We start from the raw sequence: 19954 nt of genomic DNA on the forward strand, positions 1-19954 counted from the left end.
CAACAACAGTTTCTTCTCATAGATTTCCCAAAATAAAAAAGCTACAATGAGCAAACATTATGCACTATGTATTTACTTGTTAGTAGGTATTAACACAATATCAAACACACGTGTCTTTTCAACATTGACCTGAAGAGCAATAAAAAAATTCTGACATTAAAAAATATAATGCTTTATGAGTGTATTAAAGTGGCGGATTCTTTATTTGCTGTTTTATTGGTTTGTGTTTTTGTAAGGGATTTCTTTATTCATCATTCGAACGTTTTAAGAATCACGTGATTTTTAAATCAAAACATTATCTGCAACTTTTTCATGTTCAAGTTGACATCATACAAATGGTATGTTAACTTACTATATTCACAGTAAACCTTAAACTCTACTGAATATTTAGGCTCAGTCTCACAAATGAGGCCAAGGTTTTTTGAAATTAATGTATTCTTTCCCGAATCTCCCCATTCATTTTGAAATTGCATACTTTAGGGGGCACGTGACATACCAAAGAAAAAGGAATATCTGGGCAAGCAACGACATTTTTTTATGGATTTCAAAGAGATCTCAATCAATCTATTGGCCCGCTGGATCTGTGATTGAACCCAAAACTAACTGTTTACAAAAAACAATACAGAAAACAGAAAAACTCACGAAAAGCCTCTACATAACTGAGTTGTTTGAGGACGGCTGCTTTCTGAAGCAGCATTATCACGCTTGATAATGTTTGCTTTCAAAAACTTTATTTTTAATGACGCATGTTCTTTCATCAAGTTACTGAAGTGTCATGTTGATTGTGTAAGAGCTTGGTAGGTGTACATGGTGATGGCGCCATTGTTGTCATGTTTGTATGAGAAGACGGGAGAGTGAAAAGTTGGTAATGAAGGTCAAGCAGGGTTAGCCAAACCCCAGGGGGACCTCAGGATTATCCTACTTAATGAGGTCGTAAGGTCGCTACAATCTGTCGTTCCGGACTGTCTACAGATTGTCTGCCTCGAGCCTCAAGTCCACTCGACAAAAACTACTTTCCACCAGCAGCCCTAAGAGTAAACCTCCGGACACACTTGAAATGACTAGGCAAAACTTCAAAACCCATCTCTATGGCTTATATCTTTATATATATTATATAATTTTTTCCTCAAACAAAGCTAATGTCACAGTTAGTTCCGAGTCTTTCGTGTTTTTTCACAGATCCACCGGACTAGTAAATCAACACTAAGGAGCTCGCAATTAATTTAATAACTACAACGTGACGTTGGGATGACTTGGATGTTACCAAGCGTATTGTAACGATCACAAGAAAAGGCAGTGATCTATCTGTGGCTAAAAGACTTCTGGTAATGGCTCGAAACTTCGGATTCGGAATGTTCAAGTCCAACATTTGAATGTCGAAGTATAACGGACGTAACGGCTGCATGTCCAGCATTGCACGACTCAAATCAAAATGTTTAAATTGTTTGGGGTTCTCCGCTCTGTCCCGGGAGGTGTTAAGAGGAGAAGACTAACGTTTTTCTGTTTATATTTGAGGTCTGGTGTCGTGAATAAGCTTGGAAGGCTACAAAATACATTTAGTGATGTTGTGATACAGGAAACTAAACAATATATTATATCTTCAGGAAAACAGTAAGTAAAAATAATAAATTGTCTTGAGTAAAAAAATCTTGTAAATTAGGAAAACCTGATAATTTCAGATCAAAACCGTTAGATTTAGATCTAAAACCAAAACGAGTCACACGTAATAATCATAGTATTAATATTATAGAAAAGAAGTTCAAAGTTATGATTCAAACCACACTGCAATAAAAGAAATGTCAACATGAGTAGCAATACGCATACAGTTGTACAACTTCTGTATACATAATAATTACACCAAGTCAGACCATGCAAAGTGTTGTGACCATACCAGAGCAGCAAGCGAGCAGACCAAGGAATATCAAGCAGCTGACCAGCGCAAGTTTGAAAGATGAGGGGCTGGATGTTGCTGTAGATGCAATCTCCGTGACTTGCTTACAGGCTAAAATGAATTCGGATTCGAATCTTCCCAATGAGAGGTTAAATTTCACAGACTTGTCTGTTGTCGCTCTTTTCTGTTATCACAGCGGAAGTGTAGTGACCGCTCGTACTTGCAGTAGATCCCACATTTTCGTAGAAAATCAAAATCTAAAAGGGAGAACAATTTTACGATTACTGTTTAAATATAAAGTTATTGTCAGTGAGGTGCAAATGTACAGTATTTAAATTCATTGTACGCAAAGATGACTCCGATATTCTCCCAAAAGCGACAACTAACGGATGTGAACTTTGCCCTATGTCGGATCACTGCGCGATGCTATTTTTATCTCATAGATCTGATAAACATGCCAAAAAATATTTTCACAGATCCTATCGTGTTGTAGTTCATTTGAATCAAACATTTGATTCCACTTTGACTGTGCCGATTATACTGTGTAGACCAGTGATGCCCAACCTTTTTGGGCCTGCGTGTCGCGGGCCATATCCATTTGGGACAGCCGTGTCGCGGGCTACTTCACCGCAAAAATACAAAAAAGAAAAAAAAAAAATAGAGCAGATACCATTTTTATTAGAAAAAAGTTGTACTTACCATTAACTATGTAGTGATTAGTGGGATATTTGAAGTTGTTTTCCCGAAACCAACTTCTGAATGTCCGGCTGCATCGTAGAGACACTAAGTCGGAGCACTGAATCGAAATGTTCGTCCATCGAAAAAAAGATTGAGAGACGCTATTATGTGGAGATACATACTTCTTCTTCTCCTCTTTTTTTGTTTTTTTTTCGGTTTTTTTTTGTTTTGGGTTTATTACTAACATGCCGATTTCCTGCACTGTGGGCAGAAGTTTCGCGGGCCGGATGGCAGCGCGTCGCGGGCCGGATATGGCCCGCGGGCCGTAGGTTGGGCATCCCTGATTTATACCATAAGTTGTTTTGAACAAACTATGTACAACAAACATTAATCAAATAATTTACATAAAAATTGGTCATTAATTATTTACAGCATGAAAGTTATTTTTTGAAATATTTGTTTCACCATCGTGATGGGGTCACAGCCAGGAAAGCCAATCAGCACGTCAGCACGAGGTTATCAGGTCACGGGTGACTTGTTTGTGTGGTCTGTATTCAGATCCGATGGTACACAGTTTGTACTGACACGCGCGATATTTTTGTTGATGCCCTGAGTGTCGAACGCAGTCCGTATAGCCTGGTTGGTTTCCTAGTTTGGGTCTATTTGGATTCTTGCATGCGTGTAGTTGTGTATCTTTTGCCTCTTTAATAAACATATAATCACAAACCTGCGGCCTTCGATGTCATTGATCACACCACTCTTCTGACTCGTCTCCAGATGGAGGTGGGCATTGGTGGTTCCGCCTTGCAGTGGTTCCATTCCTACCTCAGTGATCGCACACAAAGGGTGATGTCAATCAAGCTTCTTCAGTGACAGTTCCACTGCTGTGCGGTGTCCCGCAGGGTCTGTTTTGGGCCCCGGTTCTGTTTCTATTTACACATCTCAGCTTGGTCCTCTCATTGAGGAAGCATAATGTGAACCGTAAGATGTTTGCAGATGACACTGAACTCTATTTTTCATTTAGTACTGACAGTGAGTCGGTGCGTGAGGCAGTTTGTGCTGTAGAAGATTGTTGCTTAGAGGTCAAGTCAAGGATGCTGAGAAATAAACTCAAGCTTAATGATGAGAAGACAGAGGCGATGCTATGTGGTTCCAAGCTTAGCCTTAGTAAAGTCTCTCTAGACTCCATCCAAGTGGGTCAAGCTAGAATCCCCCTCTCCAGCTCCGTACGGAACCTTGGACTCTATGTTGACAATCTTCTAACTATGTCTGATCATCATGTCAGTTCTGTAGTCAAGGCATGTTATTTCCATATCCGCACTCTTGGACGACTCCGACCCAGTCTTAATAAGAAGACTGCAAATGCAGTTGCTGTGTCTCATCGGTTCTACATTAGACTATGCCAACAGCTGCCTCTGGGGGATTTCAAAGAGCGAGTTGTCGAGGCTACAGCGAGTGCAGAATACTGCTGCGAGGATAGTGGCAGGAAAGAAAACAACTGACCATATTACTCCTGTACTTCGTGACCTCCATTGGCTTCCTGTGGAGAAGCGAATTGAGCACAAAGTGTTAACCTTGACATATGGCTGTCTTCACGACCTGTTGCGCCTGTCTATCTGCAAGAACTCATTCGCTGTTACCAACAACCCAGCGGAACCTTCGTTCAGCAGCACACTTCAGACTTGAACGACCGAGTGTTCAGTCAGGGAATGCTAATAAGAAGACTGCGGGTTTCAGATCCTTCTCCAATGTAGCCCCGCTTTTGTGGAACTCGCTTCCCCTCTCGACCAAGGAGTCTGATAGTATTGGATCTTTCAAGAAAAATCTTAAGACTCACTTGTTTAATCTTTTTTGAAGTTTTTCATTTGACCTGCAGTTTGGTGGCTGCTGGGATCACCGCGCATTGAGCGCATCTTTGTGATGTGGATACTGGCGCGCTACAAAACTACATCATCATCATCATCATCAAACCTTTTTGTTTTCTATTTTCGCTTTCTTGGATGGTGAGTAAAGTCTTTTTCGTATATCCATCACTTGCTTTGTCAAGTCCTCTCAATTATAGGAATTAATACTATTAAAATTCCGTTTTGCTTTAAGAACTGTTTTTATTCTTGAAAAAAGCAAAACGTGCCCAAATCGGAGAATTAGAATTAACGGGTTCAATCTATGTGTCCTGTCAATGATGTTTTCATCGTTCTTTAGTTGTTCGGTGAACATATCTATCATTGCGGATTTGTTTTGTTATCGTATTTTTTTTTTTGTCACCAGTCTTCGGAATGATAAAATTGTTTTTCAGTGATCATCCTTCCAAATCGTCAAATTTAGGCTTTAGCTCTTCTAGTCTCCTCTTGAGCTCCAGCATTTTCTTCTCTCAGCTCCACGTTTTCTTCTTTGAGAGTCTTCATTTCGATCATAATATCTTTCACTTATCTTCAAGGATTACAATGCCAGCGCTAACAGAGTTTACGTTTTCATACTTTTAGGTCTTTTAAGAAATTTATCACATCATACAAAATAGGTTCCTCTTTAGAAGCTGCCGTAAGTCATCTTGTCTGGTGAGGATCTGGCAACGCTTTCTTTGGCAGTTGGCATTACTTCTCAACCATGGAAAAATATATGGTTTACAGGCTGTTTTAGATATTCTGTCAATAATATAAGTAAGATGTTCTCTATGTGTCACATCAATGAAGAGGATGAGTTCCACTTTATCTGATGCTGTCCATATCTCATAGATCTAAGAAAAAGTTTTATTTCGAAAATGTATTTTTGCCAACCTAAAATAATACTATCTAACCTTAGCAACTTTTCATATTTAGCGACAAAGAAAACAAATGCTACTTTAAAGATATTTTTTTTTAATCTATTGTGTATATAATTCCACTTTAAATTTTTTATTGAAACCCAAAGACCTAACAGAATAAACCATTAGTATTTGTGTTCGTGTCGGCATTCGTAACAAGAGCGGTCGTAACTTGACCACAGAATTGTTAGTGGTTTAAATAACTTGAACTACAAGCAAAAAATACTAGGTAAACAAAAGAGACTTTGTCACCTGACCTGGCTAAACAATTCAGACTAAATCACGAGTAGCTGCTTTTTTGGTTTCATGCTGTTTATTATTTTTGTGACAAAATATTACAATCTCATGCACTTATTTTCACTTTTATAAAATTATCAAATTGTAATAACCGCCTTTACAATAGAATGAAGATTACAAAATAGAAAGACTGTTTATATTTGTTTGTTAAGGTAAAGGATATATCTATAACTAATATAATTACAATTAGATGTGTTTGGTTTCCCATTTTTTTATACTTTTGTTTATAACAGACGAAAAAATTCGTCGAAGAATGTTAAAGCATAAAAGCAAAGAAATTGTCGAAAAATAATAACAAATTAATATTCAATTGATCGCAGTGGGTTTTGTAGTTGTTGTTGTTGTTGTCTTTTGTTTGTTTGTTTGGTTTTTTTTTTGTCATTTTGGTAACTTTTGATGCTACTGATGATTGAAAGTTACAAAAAACTCAGTATTTATATTTTAAACCTACTCCTTCGATCTCTACACACTTGATTTCGTTGCTTTCTGTGCTATCATCATTGCCACATGCCGGTAAGTCATAATAAAGTTATGTAAAATCAAATCAGTAATCATCTAATTGCAGTATTCTGTTGTCATGTGATGAACGAGTTGCTCTCTCTACTTCTGGTCACTGCATTTGTTGTGATGTTTTGTTGTAGTTCCGGTTCTTTACTCCCCTCAGCTGCTTCTTCTCAACTGCAGGAAAGAGAAAAAACTTCTATCAGGTTTCAAACAGTTTGTAACGTATAAATTATACACATTTTATTTATTTCTTCAGAAGGACAATTAACGTTAAAAAAACAAAAACAATGCAGCACAATGTAAGTCTAATGTGAAAGCATTAACTGCCTTGATTTGACAATGTGTTTCTTTTGATCGCAGGATTTATTAGTCATGTACACAAGAAATCTAGTTTATTGCCTTGTGATTTCAAACCTTTTAAGTAGCTACCTTATTTTAAGATGTGTGCCAAAACGGTTAAGAAAAAGGAAATCTGCGCTAGAAACTAATAATTCCTGTAACATGATGTCTGTCTGTATCTATGCACATCTGTCAAACATCAACCTCTGTGTATACACGTCTGTTTTGAATGTCTTTGGTGTCTTTCCGTCTGTCAGTCTGTCCGAATTTTGGTTTCACAATGATCGAAATATCACCTTAACTGTGTATTAGTGTTAAAGAAAGAGTTTATGTCTGTTTTTTTCTTTTTTCATTTTCTCGTCCGACTAGTAATGTCCACTTACAATCCTGTTGTTGCTGTAGTTGGCTCTGTCCTGCAACAACAAATAAAAATAATTACGCCTACTTCCAAACTATTAAACTTGTAATATTAAGTGTAATTGCTTAGCTTCTGATGAAGAAAGAAGCCCTGTAGATGCAACTTTTATTAGGTACATAAACTGAAGTCTACAACTCCGATAATACTGTGAGAATACAATAGAACGCATCTGTACTTTTGTTAAAAATATCTGTATACAACAAAGTCAACCACAGTCACCCACACAACAACACTCACACAGTCACAACCACACAGCCACCGTTGTCAGGCTCAGCATCATCAGTGTCACGTGCTACGGACAGATGGTAAGAAGGACTTGGGGAAAGATTTCTTCGGGCAAAGGGTAGCACTTGGAAATATAGGGTCTGTGATATGTGAAGATTCTACGAGTGTACATCAGTTGCGCAGGACATAACATTTATAAAACCAGAGTTTTGTTTCACAATTGTCTGAATATCATTAAAACCGTGCATTTGTGTTAAAGGCAACTTCTTGTCTCTGTTTGCAATGACAAGTCCGTTTTCTTGTCGTTTTTTTTGTCTAAGAAGTAATTCTCACTTACCATCCTGATGAGTCTGTCTGTAGCTCTGTCCTGTAACGACAAATATGAAAAAAATTCAGCTTACTTTTAAAACCTTTAAGTTGTATTATTAAGTAAAGTGGCTCAGCTTCATATGAAGGAAGGAGCACAGCACAGTAGATGCACGTTTTATTATGGGAATATACATTTGCCAACAACTCCGATAATACTGTGAAAATACAATAAAATCTATTTTTTATTTCTGCCTTCAAGAGAGATGGATTTAATTAAAAGCTCTAACCAGAAATAAACTACAAAGATGAAAGCAACAAGTTAACTACAGTCACCCACACAACTACACTCACACATTCACACCCACCGTCACTAGTGTCACGTGCTATGACTGGAAAAACTGAGGTTGACCTGTTAATCTTTTTTTCAGAAAAAATGTGCCTTATTTGTACATGGGGCGTTCATGTTGCTACTTTTCCACTATATCATGTATTCTGTATTCAGCAGTTTTCCTTGAGAGGTGTGTCAGAAATGTCTTACATATACTAAAAATAAAGTCGCCAGTGAAATACATTTTTCCAAGACAAGGTATTCTTTCTTTTGCTTTGCTATATAGAAGTATTAGTTCTCCAATATTTCTTTTTTTATGTTTGTTAGCATGTATGTCTGCCGTCATAATATGTCATTAACTGTGCAAGATATACAGTAAGTCTATCCATCATTCCACTGCCGGAGAAAAATTAACGCGATGTTAAGAAGACCACAGCGCAGACGACGACGATGACGATAATAATAATAATAATAATAATAATAATAATAATAATAATAATAATAATAATAATAATAATAATAATAATGGGAACTTATAACGAGCAGGATCACGACCAAGATAGATTACTATCTCTTTGCAGATTAATAATGATGAATGAAACATAACATCCAGGGGACAGTGAGGTACGTATAGAAACAATGAACAACATAAAGATGAGGTACAAGAGTAGAAGGTAAGGCAGTGGATGAAGGTATGAACGGATGTAGATACTATAAACAGTGTCTTTGTGGGAAGGAGGATAGAATGAGGAGTCTGGTGAGGAGCCAAGGTTTTGGGCAGGATGTGGACAGACAAGTTTTCAGTAGAGTAGTGGGTGTGGGGGGGAAGCCTTCAAAGAATCCATAGCATAGAGTAGTGATCTTGTAGTCTATTGTAGCTTTAACTGGTAGCCAATGAAGAGAATGAAGAAGTAGTGTGACATGTTCACATTTGCGAGTACTGAAAACGAGACGAGCAGCTAATTTCTGGACTTTCTGAAGTTTGTCAATGAGGTCCTGTGGACAGCCAGCAATAAGTTCGTTGCAGTAGTCTAGTTTAGACAGAACAAATTAGCAGATGAGAATTTTGGCGGCTGAGATAGAGTATGGCGAATGGAGCTGATCTTCTAGTATTCAGAAAAACAAAATTGAGAAACATGTTCATCAAGACAGGTCAGCAGACATAATGTAACCTACGTCAGGTGCTGAAGTAACAAAAAGAAACATCGGCATTACCTACTCAAACAGAGACAAGCAGATAAGGGTAAAGTCTTGCCCTCTACATTTAAAAAAATCAAAGCTTCTGTTTTTTCGTCATTTAGCTTTACATTGTTGTAGGTCATCCATATTCTAATATCGGAAATACGATCTTGAATGCTGTGGAAAGCAGTGTGTGCCTTAGAAGGAGAACAGTGGTAGACAGCTGAGTGTCTTCAACAAAGGACAGACATGATACAGAATGAGATTAAAATAATAAGCGACTTCATGTACAAGATAAAGAGGTAGGGATCAAGTACAGAACCTCGGGTGGCCGCTGAGTGTATACAGACTGGTGGAGACACTTAGCCCTCCACTATCACTGACTGAGTCGTAGCTGAGAGATATGACAAACATTGGAGTGTGGAACCTGAGATGCCACAGAGAGTACTGAGTCTATGAATGAGAGTAGAGAGTCTATAGTATCAAAGGCAGCAGACAGGTTTACACGGTGAGGAATGAGATGTCATCTTTGTCCAGAGCTGACAAAATGTCGTTTGTCGCCATCAACAGGTCAGCCTCCGTGCTGTGAAAAGGCCGATAAGCAAATTTTGATGGAGAAATAAAATTTTCAGGGTTAAGATAGGAAAGAATTTGATTGAGAACTACTTTATCAAGGATTTTGGACAGGATTGGCAAGTTTGAAGCTGGGTGGTAATTGTTTAGCTAGTTGATGTCAAGGGTAGAGTTTTTTAACAGTACTTTAACTAAGGTTGTTTCGAAGGTAGTTGTGAAGATGCCAGAGGACAATACATCATTTACTATTTCTGTGAGGGAATGGAGTAGGGTGCCGAGACACTCTACCAGTAATGGGGTGGGAACTGGATCCAGTTGACAAGTTGTGGATTTTGACTGGCGTGTGATGGTCCTAACTTCACTTTCTGAGATCGGCTGAAAGGAAGCGAAGGAGCACGTTTGGCCTTTCCAGATCGTCGAAGTCGTTAGCGGGAGCTGAAGGGTGCACAGGCAGTTGATCAAGTTTAGCCTGGATGACAAGAATCTTGTGGACAAAAATCTCACTGAAGGCCTCTGGCACTAAAGCAGGTGCAATGACTGTGGGCAGTTGTTGTCTGTTTTTGTGCGGCAATACAGGTGGTTGCAGGTCCTAACCAGGCTCCTACTCGAGTAACAAGTACTGATGTCAGCACGAAGGAATTCAAATTTGGCCAAATATACAAGGTGGATGACTTCACATTTGGCAGCATTTAGCATCTGTTTATGGACAGTCATCTCAGACCTTCACCACATCCTCTCAGCTCTTCATGGGCTGGGGTACCATGGTGCGTGTTTGTTGGAGCCACATTTCAGTCAATAATATCTCTCTTGTAAATTAAGGTCATTTTCAAAGCATTTTACCAGGAATGAGACCACATTTGTTTAAACATAATCTACTGCATTATTAAGCAAAAACTTTAATGAATATGATAAAATAAGTGTTCCTCATTGTTGAAATAGTTTTAGCAGTTATACAACGCTTTGTGAAGTGTGACAAAAGTGCCACAAGACATTAAGATATTAGTAAAAGACATTTCTCCAACACTGACTGTCAGTCCCGTGTATTAGTACTACAGTACTTCTGTACTTTCATGCTTGTTTGTATGTCTGTGGTTAGACGATGTCATATACTGTTAAAAGTATTTAGAAAGAATTCACTTACCTTTTTGGACCCTCTGAGTCCCTGTAGAAGCAAAGGGAATAAATAAGGTAAAAAAATTTTACAGTTATCAAAATGATTTATAAAGTTTATTTAGCAAGCGGAGCGAGTTTTAGTTTGTGTTTGTGGGGAAGAAATAATGCAAGACACCTCCAGACTCGTTAGTGAGAAATTGCGTACACGAGTTTCCCACAATACTTGTAAATTTAACGTGTTTGATTATCTTTCTCTCTTAATTTTGAAAGATTCCACACCTAAGGAATACGCAGTTTCTTATAACAATAGTAATAATTAGTTAAAAGTCACTTAAACATGTCCAAATCATTCTGTCTCTTTTTTTCTCACTAATAAGCTATTACGATGATATTGACCGTTGGGCCTTGTGATGCTCTCTCCACCTCATGTCCAAATCATTATTTTATTTCTGACAGATAACTTATTTGGAAAATATTTACCATTCGTCCTCGTGAAGACTTGTGCACGACAGGCACACCACAAATACTGCAAGAGACCAAAGTTTAAAATGTAATTGATACGTTCGGGGAACTTTCGTGTCTCAGATTCAACATTTCTTTTCCAGTTTTATCCTTAAGTGAGCTTAAATAGTAAAACCTTCATCATTATCATCCTACTCAGCAACATGTCCTGTAATCCTCATTATCATAGAGGGGGACACTCAGTACTCATCCCTTTTGTCTGTGGAATGAAGGACAGGTCTGATTACTCTCTGCTATTGTCGGACTTTTGTTTGTTTTCTCTTTTTATTGTTTTCTTACCTATAGACAGCTATTTACAAAATATCTATGTAGATCCGTGCCTGCAGTATTGTCTTCGTACAGCCTGGAGAGTTTTCGATGTCACGGAATCAATCTTAGTTAACATTTCCTCTCTCTGGTCATGGAGTTTAGAAAAGGCGAACACATTTACAATTATAATATTATTCTAGTTATAAGATTACCAATGACTTTCATTACACTTTGGGTTTAGTGGACAAAGGGCAGCACTACGTTTGTTGACCTGGGCGATGACACTTGCTGTCTGATAATAAGTGTCGTTGTAGTATGTCTTGACCTGCTGACATTCAGCTGAAATCTATAAAGTAGCTTGATACGCTCTCATCATTTTCATCATTATATTTCTCCATTATTAACAGGGCAGTAGAGAATACTCAGTCTATGCTGTAGGACACGTCAGTGAAGACATTCAGTGGGTAAACAACTACCACACAGTCCTGCTATTTAGTAGAGCCCCCGCTCCTGCCCACAGCCTATACTGATTGTTAGGGATATTTCAATCTCACAAACCTGTTCTACCCTACACAAACAGTCAACAGTGTTTAGCAATTGCTTGTCTTAAATATGCAGTGTAGCCAGTTGTATGGGGGGCTGCTGTTGTTATTTATTTCAGTGTTATTGTCGTCAGAGAAACGGGAGAGACAACAACTATGGCAATATTATAATTCAAGCGTTTGATATACACTGATAAGGAAAAAAATTAATCAGTCAAAGCTAACAGTCCTTTTACAAAGTTTCAGTGAGTAAAAACATAATAACAATGACTTCAGTATACTTTTATCTACTGATGACAAGCTTACTGTTTAAATAAGTCTGACAAAGTATACACATTTCATTTATCTGTCTCTAAGACGCAGATAAGCTTCACAGCAAAATTCAAAGTAAACCATTCTTTCATTACACTCTACCAATGAAAATCTAAGTACATGGAACAATATATGTGAACACTTTGTTAAAAGCGATATGTACAGTAAAAGAACAATCTATCACGACTGATGTTGTTTGAGTTGTGTATTTCATTGCCCTAATGAAGTGGAGAGAACAAAGCCATGACACAAAATGTTACAAATAGTAAATGTCTATCATTGTTCATCCTAGTTATTTTTAACCCACATCTAATACATATAAAAACTGAATTCATAACTATAGGGTACAGTCTAGCTCACCAGGTACTAGATTACTAGGGTTGCACTTATAGACTGACACCATCTGTCATGCAAATGTGAAAGAAATATCTTATTTGGTAATCCAATAGCATCCTTGAGATTTTACCATTACAATTTCCAACCCCGAGATCTTTCTGTTCTCTCCAACGACCTCGTACGTGCGTGTGTGTGAGTTCTATGGCATCCCGTCCACAGTTTTAAGAAAACCCAGACAAGAAGCAACTTGGTGGCGGTGGATACACTTTCCTCAAGAGTTTTATATTAATTACTTACGTTCATTTTAAACACACACATAAATATTTCAAAGACAGCACGTTGTTACATTCCCTCTGATGTTCAAGCGATATTAAACATGCATGATATTACTCACCAATGACACCAGCAATGGCACAAGCTATAATGAATGACATTACTGGAAATTTTTTCCGTTTTTGCGTGATGGTCGTTTTTTCGGTGGTCGTCGAGTTGATGGACCTGGTGGTGCTTTAGTTGGTTGTGATGGTGGTCCTGGTGGTGCTTCAGTTGGTTGTGATGGTGGTCCTGGGGGTGCTTCAGTTGGTTGCGATGGTGGTACTGGTGGTTTTAGAGTTGGTTGTGGTTCTTTTTTTGGTGGTGTCCCTTTAAAGATTGAGCTTTAATCAACTTCATTAAATAATATTCCGTACATTCGCATTTTCGAGCTTAATGATTTCCGTCAAATTTTTTTCTAAGAAAATATTGATATTTAAGTTCTATTAACCATTCGGTACACTTTTATTTTCTAGATATTAAGATTTTCATTTTAAATTTAACGTGTAGTATTCTCTCCACTTTATTTACAAAATCTTAATCTTTTACATTTTTTTATACATGCAGCTATATTTTTTCTACAAATCTCTACCTTTTCTCTACATTAAACATCAGACGTAGCTTATCATCATACTGAAGCTGTATATCGCGACTCTACCTCTATATAGCTCTTTATTCACCGCCTGTGTGAAGGTGACATAGCTAAAGCCATTCTAAAGACAATTTACTATTGATTCCAGGGCCTATGAATGAAAGAAAGAAACACCAAAATCCCTGGACCGGATAGATACGTCCGTGTCTATGATATCAAGAAGATACTTAGTTCCGTGTCTGTGATGTCTCGTTCCGCGTCTACGAGAACACGAGAAAACATTCAGGTCACCCATTTACAATTGTAAGATTTTTGTAAAGTGTCTAAACTCTTTTCGTAAAGTATTAAACTCAAGTGCTCACATTTTCTTTTCTCCACAGCTCTCCATCCTTTACTAGATCACGTGACCGGCAAAGCGCGTAAAATGTAGGTGACCCAACATACCACTAACCCAATGTTTCCGAAACAACAAGAAAGCTATCTACAGATATAAGGTTTCTGGTCCTGAAATGCATGCACACAGTAAATATGAAGGAAAGAAACTTAATCATCAGTGAACATCAACCGCACACAAGTTATAATAGGCAGAACGTAGGACGAGAGGACAGACTGCAATCAGTTGTGCAAGAAGTGGATCAAAGGCAACAAGTCCATAAACAATAAGAGCTGATGGCGGGGAGTAAATAGGTTTTGTCTGATCGCGTCTCATAGGATGGATACAAGAGGAGGAAGTTAAATCACGTGGAATGTTTGAAGGTTTTTTTTCTACGACAGAAGATCTCTACATTTTCGTGAAATGTTCAACATCTTTCCAGCTGAAAAAGGTCGTTGAGAATGTTTGTTTAACTTAATCAGGACAATGCGTAGTGTCGAGCTGTTGCTGCCATAAGACACGATGCACAGTGACAGTCGCTGACAGCAAACATCATGCTTAGTATCCGACATTTACTGACGACAGCCAAACAATGTAGTGATCTCTGACACATTGGGCAAGAGTGAAAACGCACAAAAAAATAATGAAATAGTAAAATGAACTTACCAAACTTCAAAAGGCAGTTCTCGGTAATGAGACTTTTATAGAATATTCCCGTGCTACTATTGTGGCATTCAAGGACACAGCTTGCATTTTTTTCTTCGTCTCTTTCAGTTGGAGTAAAATGGCAGTTATATTTCACTATGTTTCCCTTTACTTCACAGTTGAAAACTGCGTTTGCTGGTTCCTTTCCTTTGCATTCATCTACGTCACCCAAAGATGTCTTGTAGCATTTACTGATGAAGTCATTAGTTACTTTAGCTTGAAGAAGACGTTGGGTAGTATGTTGGCACTGGTATTTTAATTTATCCCAGTTCACCTCACATGTTATAGCTCCTAATGTGTCTTTTACATAAGAGCTCTGACATGAGACCTTAAATTCCTTGTTTTTCATTTGACCTGAAATCATCATCATCATCATCATCATCATCATCATCATCAGTAAGAACAGTTTATATCTCATATATTTCCAAATAAAAAGCTACAATGAGCAAACATAACGTGCTATGTATTTACTTATTAGTAGGTATTAACACTTCAACACTTCTTGTCAACATTGACCTGAAGCGCACTAAAAAATTCTAACATTAAAAAATAGAATGCTTTATGAGTGTATTGAAGTGGCGGATTCTTTATTTGCTGTTTTATTGGTTTGTGTTTTTGTAAGGGATTTCTTCATTCCAACGCTTTAAGAATCACGTGATTTTTAAATCAAAACATTATCTGCAACTTTTTCATGTTCAAGTTGAGATCATACAAATGGTATGTTAACTTACTACAGTGGTACCTCGACATACGAGTGCCCTGACATACGAGTGTTTTGAGAAACGAGCCGCCGAGCGAGCGATATTTTGCTTCGAGATAAGAGCAAGATTTGACATACGAGTAATCGCACACTACACCGTTGCACACGACCCCAACATGCGGGGCGGATGTTGGGGTCGTGTGCAGCGTCTAACAGTTTCTCCCACCTCAGACTAGACCTCAGTCTGTGTGCTTGTTTCCCTCGTTTTCGAAGCATTTTTGATAAGTTGAGTTCGCGTTTTTTTGCTTTTTGTACATTTACAAAACATTATCCCATTTATTTTTGTATCCATGGGTCCGAAGAAGAAGATGATGTCTATTGAATTAAAGCGTGAAATCGTAGAAAAAACATGAGCAAGGTGTGCGAGTAATTGACTTGGCGAGGATGTACGGGTGTAGCACATCAATGATATGTTCTGAGCTTAAACAGGAGTTGATGAAGGGTACAACGCCAGCTAAGGGCGTTACAATAATTTCTAAGCTCCGGACTTCTCTCCAAGAAAAGATGGAGAAACTATTGACTGTGTGGGTGACAGAGAAGCAGCTTCAAGGAGGAACCTTAACACAAAGCATCATGTGTGAGAAGGCACGAGCGATTTACGGTGATTTACTGAAGCAGATCCCACACACTTCCACAAACGAAGAATTTAATATGTTTTTATAGAATATGTATTTGTTATTCATAAATAAATGTTTCTTCTTGTAAATACACTTTTCTTATTCAAAAACACTTAACAAAAACAACTGAGGTGGTGTTTTGGGAGCTGGAACGGATTAATGGCATTTCAATGAATTTCAATGGGGAAAATTGCTTTGAGATACGAGCAATTTGACATACGAGCAAGGTTATGGAACGAATTAAACTCGTATGTCGAGGTACCACTGTATATTCACAGTAAACCTTAAACTCTACTGAATATTTAGGCTAAATCTCACAAATGAGGCCAAGGTTTTTTGAAATTAATGTATTCTTTGCCCGAATCTCCCCATTCATATGAAATTGAATACTTTAGGGGCACGTGACATACCAAAGAAAAAGGAATACCTAGGCAAACAATGGATTTATGGATTTCAAAGAGACCTCAATCAATCTATGGCCCGCTGGATCTGTGATTGAACCCAAAACTAACTGTTACAAAAACATACAGAAAACAGAAAACTCACGAAAAGCCTTTACATAACTGAGTTGTTTTGAGGACGCTGCTTTCTGAAGCAGCATTATCACGCTTGATAATGTTTGCTTTCAAAACTTTATTTTTAATGATGCATGTTGTTTCATCGAGTTACTGAAGTGTCATGTTGATTGTGTAAGAGCTTGGTAGGTGTACATGGTGATGGCGCCATTGTTGTCATGTTTGTAATGACAAGGGGGACCACTGTAGTCGTAAGGAAGACCTCGATGGCTGCGGTAAATGGCGAAGACGATTCCTAGGGTGAAGAGTAGAGAACTCAGAAAAGTAGGAACTGAGTCAGGTAAAAAAGGTAAGATCCTAGAGAAGTTCGTAAAGGAAGAATTAGTCATTTGGTTAGCTAATGAGGAAAGGTAGGAAGAGAGAAGCTACAGACAAAATTGCTATAGCAGTAGGAGAGAGAAGAAGATGAAAAGGAGGGAGATATGAAAGAAAAGCTAGAAGAGAGAAAAGGAAAGAAAGTCTAGTATTAGAAAATATAAAACAAGAGAAAGAAAGGGCCATTTTTACCAGACAATAGCCAATGCGACTGAGGGAAGCTTGGAGGAAAAAAAATTGACGAGAAGGCAGGAGAGTGAAAAGTTGGTAATGAAGGTCAAGCAGGGCAGCCAACATTTGAATCTCGAAGTATAACGGACGTAACGGCTGCATGTCCAGCATTGCAGGACTCAAATCAAAATGTTTAAATTGTTTGGGGTTCTCCGCTCTGTCCCGGGAGGTGTTAAGAGGAGCAGACTAACGTTTTTCTGTTTATATTTGAGGTCTGGTGTCGTGAATAAGCTTGGTAGGCTACAAAATACATTTCGTGATGTTGTCATACAGGAAACTAAACAATATATTATATCTTCAGTAACACAGTAAGTAAAAATAAATAAATTGTCTTGAGTAACAAAATCTTGTAACTTAGGAAAACCTGATAATTTGAGATCAAAACCGTTAGATTTAGATCTAAAACCAAAACGAGTCACACGTAATAATCATAGTATTTATATTATAGAAAAGAAGTCCAAAGTTATGATTCAAACCACACTGCAATAAAAGAAATGTCAACATGAGTAGCAAGACGCCTACAGTTGTACAACTTCTGTATACATAATAATTACACCAAGTCAGACCATGCAAAGTGTTGTGACCATACCAGAGCAGCAAGCGAGCAGACCAAGGAATATCAAGCAGCTGACCAGCGCAAGTTTGAAAGATGAGGGGCTGGATGTTGCTGTAGCTTCCATCTCAGTGACTTGCTTACAGGCTAAAATGAATTCGGATTCGAATCTTCCATTTGAGAGGTTAAATTTCACAGACTTGTCTGTTGTCGATCTTTTCTGTTATCACGGCGGAAGTGTAGTGACCGCTCGTACTTGCAGTAGATCCCACATTTTCGTAGAAAATCAAAATCTAAAAGGCAGAACAATTTTACGATTACTGTTTAAATATAATAATATTGTCAGTCAGGTGCAAATGTACAGTATTTAAATTGATTGTACGCAAAGATGACTCAGATATTCTCCCAAAAGCGACAACTAACGGATGTGAACTTTGCCCTATGTCAGATCACTGCGCGATGCTATTTTTCTCACATAGATCTGATAAACATGTCAAAAATATTTTCACAGATCCTATCGTGTTGTAGTTCATTTGAATTAAACACTTGATTCCACTATGACTGTGCCGATTATACCGTGTAGATCATTATGAGTTCTGACTGGAGAACTTTCTTCTGCACAGTGACAACCAAAACAGAGATCTTTTTACAGTGTGCGTCTGTGTTTATGTGTGTGTGCGCGTCTGTGTTTCTTTAAATACACTTACCATCGGCATGAAACCATTCGTCTCTCTGTTTCTAAGTTTCTATCTCCCCACTCACACAGGGTCAAGGTCTTTTGCCTAGACTCTCTATAAAATAGTAATTTCTCTAGGATACGACAGCTACGAAGTTCGACCAAGCGGTCTTGCTTAAACATACAAGGAAGTCACCACCAGAGGAAGAGGAAAAAGAAGACTTCTACAGTTCCCTGAAGTCTCTGCTTGACCACACACCAAGAAGACATTTAGAGATTATTATGGGAGACCTAAATGCCAAAGTGAAAGATGATGACACCAACAGAGAACTCATCATGGGAAGACATGGTGTCGGCACCTGCAATGAAAATGCAATTTACAAACCTCATATGGTGGACAATCGGGCACGGGTGGTGGCAAGTACTTTGGTTGAAAAGACTAGAGGTACAAGACATGTGGGGCATGTCCTCTTCCATCCTTTCATGGCACTGGAGCTTGACCTGCATCGATCAACATAGCCTTTCTTCATTTTCCTTTTTAATGTTCCCTCAAACTATCAACTCTTTCACGCCTTATTGAAACTTCTGTTTGTCCGCTTGAGTCCTTAGTTCCGTTAGCCCTGTCCCCATTTAAGATCAGCCAGTCTACTTCTAGTCCTGCCTTAATTCTTAGTGTTTTTATTCCAGCTTTTCCTTCACACTCTCCAGGGTCTTCCAGTAGATAGTCATTTCTTCCTGCGTGAACCTCTTCACAAACCCTTCTTCAAACTCAACTTTTCTACCTTTGCCCCAGTCTCTCTCTCTCAGCGTTACTTTCCTCTTGTTAGTCTATCATCGTCAGCTACCGCTGCCATAGAATTATGAATATCATACAACACTGAGCCCATCGTCTCCAGAAACATCTGCTGTTTATAAACTAAGTTAACTTTTATCTTCTCTAACTAATGTTAAATCCTAACAAAAGGTTTTGTAAAACTCCTGACGTTCCTCTGCTCTGAAATTCCTAGTTACTGTTGAATGGTCTCCGCTGTACCTGCTGGCTTTACAATAATAGATTAATCATTGTATACACTTAATTACATCCCTTAATAAATGGACAGTACATCACCCAGCTAAGAATGGCTTAAAAATTAGTGTCTATTCAGTCACAAAAGCTAAGCAGTGCCATCAGTATTAGCTCTCAAAGTACGATTGTCTCGATCAGCATGAAGACAGGATTCATTGGTATGGTCACCGCTACACCTTGCTACATCTTACACGGAGCGATACTCAACCTAGTATTTAATATCGGATGTAGGTAGCCGGTATGTTACAAGGTTCCTGCTTCTAGACTTTGATTGAGGGAGATTTTCTTGTTACTGATCAAAGTACCACATGATGTAGACATACGTACAGATAGAAAGAAATACTGTACACATTAAACTGTTCATCTGTCCATGCATACATTGATAATTGCATACAAATATCACATTTTATAAAGTATTGCATTTGTTATTATTTATTTTCTCCATAAAGACTGCAAACACATCTTTATCCATTGTTTCGTCTACCTACAGAAACATGATCTGCATTCGTTTTGTGAAATCTATGACACATTCTGGATAGAGAGGGACTTACAGAATTAAAACCC

General features: G+C 38.1%; 1 protein-coding gene across 1 annotated transcript; it reads right to left on the reverse strand.

The window, feature by feature from the left end:
• Nucleotides 1–5674: 5674 nt before the first annotated feature.
• LOC112574696 (circadian locomoter output cycles protein kaput-like) lies at nt 5675–18364 on the reverse strand. Its single transcript, XM_025255925.1, has 8 exons — nt 18356–18364; nt 17849–17941; nt 13010–13212; nt 11135–11180; nt 10683–10703; nt 7490–7519; nt 6893–6922; nt 5675–6344 (listed from the first exon to the last, which is right to left on the reverse strand). The coding sequence occupies exons 1-8, from the start codon at nt 18362–18364 to the stop codon at nt 6327–6329; spliced, it is 450 nt and encodes a 149-aa protein (XP_025111710.1). The 3' UTR covers nt 5675–6326.
• Nucleotides 18365–19954: the final 1590 nt, after the last annotated feature.

This window comes from Pomacea canaliculata, linkage group LG11, assembly GCF_003073045.1.
Source record: "Pomacea canaliculata isolate SZHN2017 linkage group LG11, ASM307304v1, whole genome shotgun sequence".
Lineage (NCBI taxonomy): Eukaryota > Metazoa > Mollusca > Gastropoda > Architaenioglossa > Ampullariidae > Pomacea > Pomacea canaliculata.

What these genes read in the sequence shown, in the direction of transcription:
- LOC112574696 (XM_025255925.1), bottom strand. An exon ending in AAAAGATCGACAACAGACAA is followed by an intron (nt 13,213 to 17,848) that starts GTCTGTGAAATT and finishes TAAAACCACCAG; the next exon opens with TACCACCATCGCAACCAACT. An exon ending in CAGACAGACTCATCAGGATG is followed by an intron (nt 6,923 to 7,489) that starts GTAAGTGAGAAT and finishes TTGTTGTTGCAG; the next exon opens with GACAGAGCCAACTACAGCAA.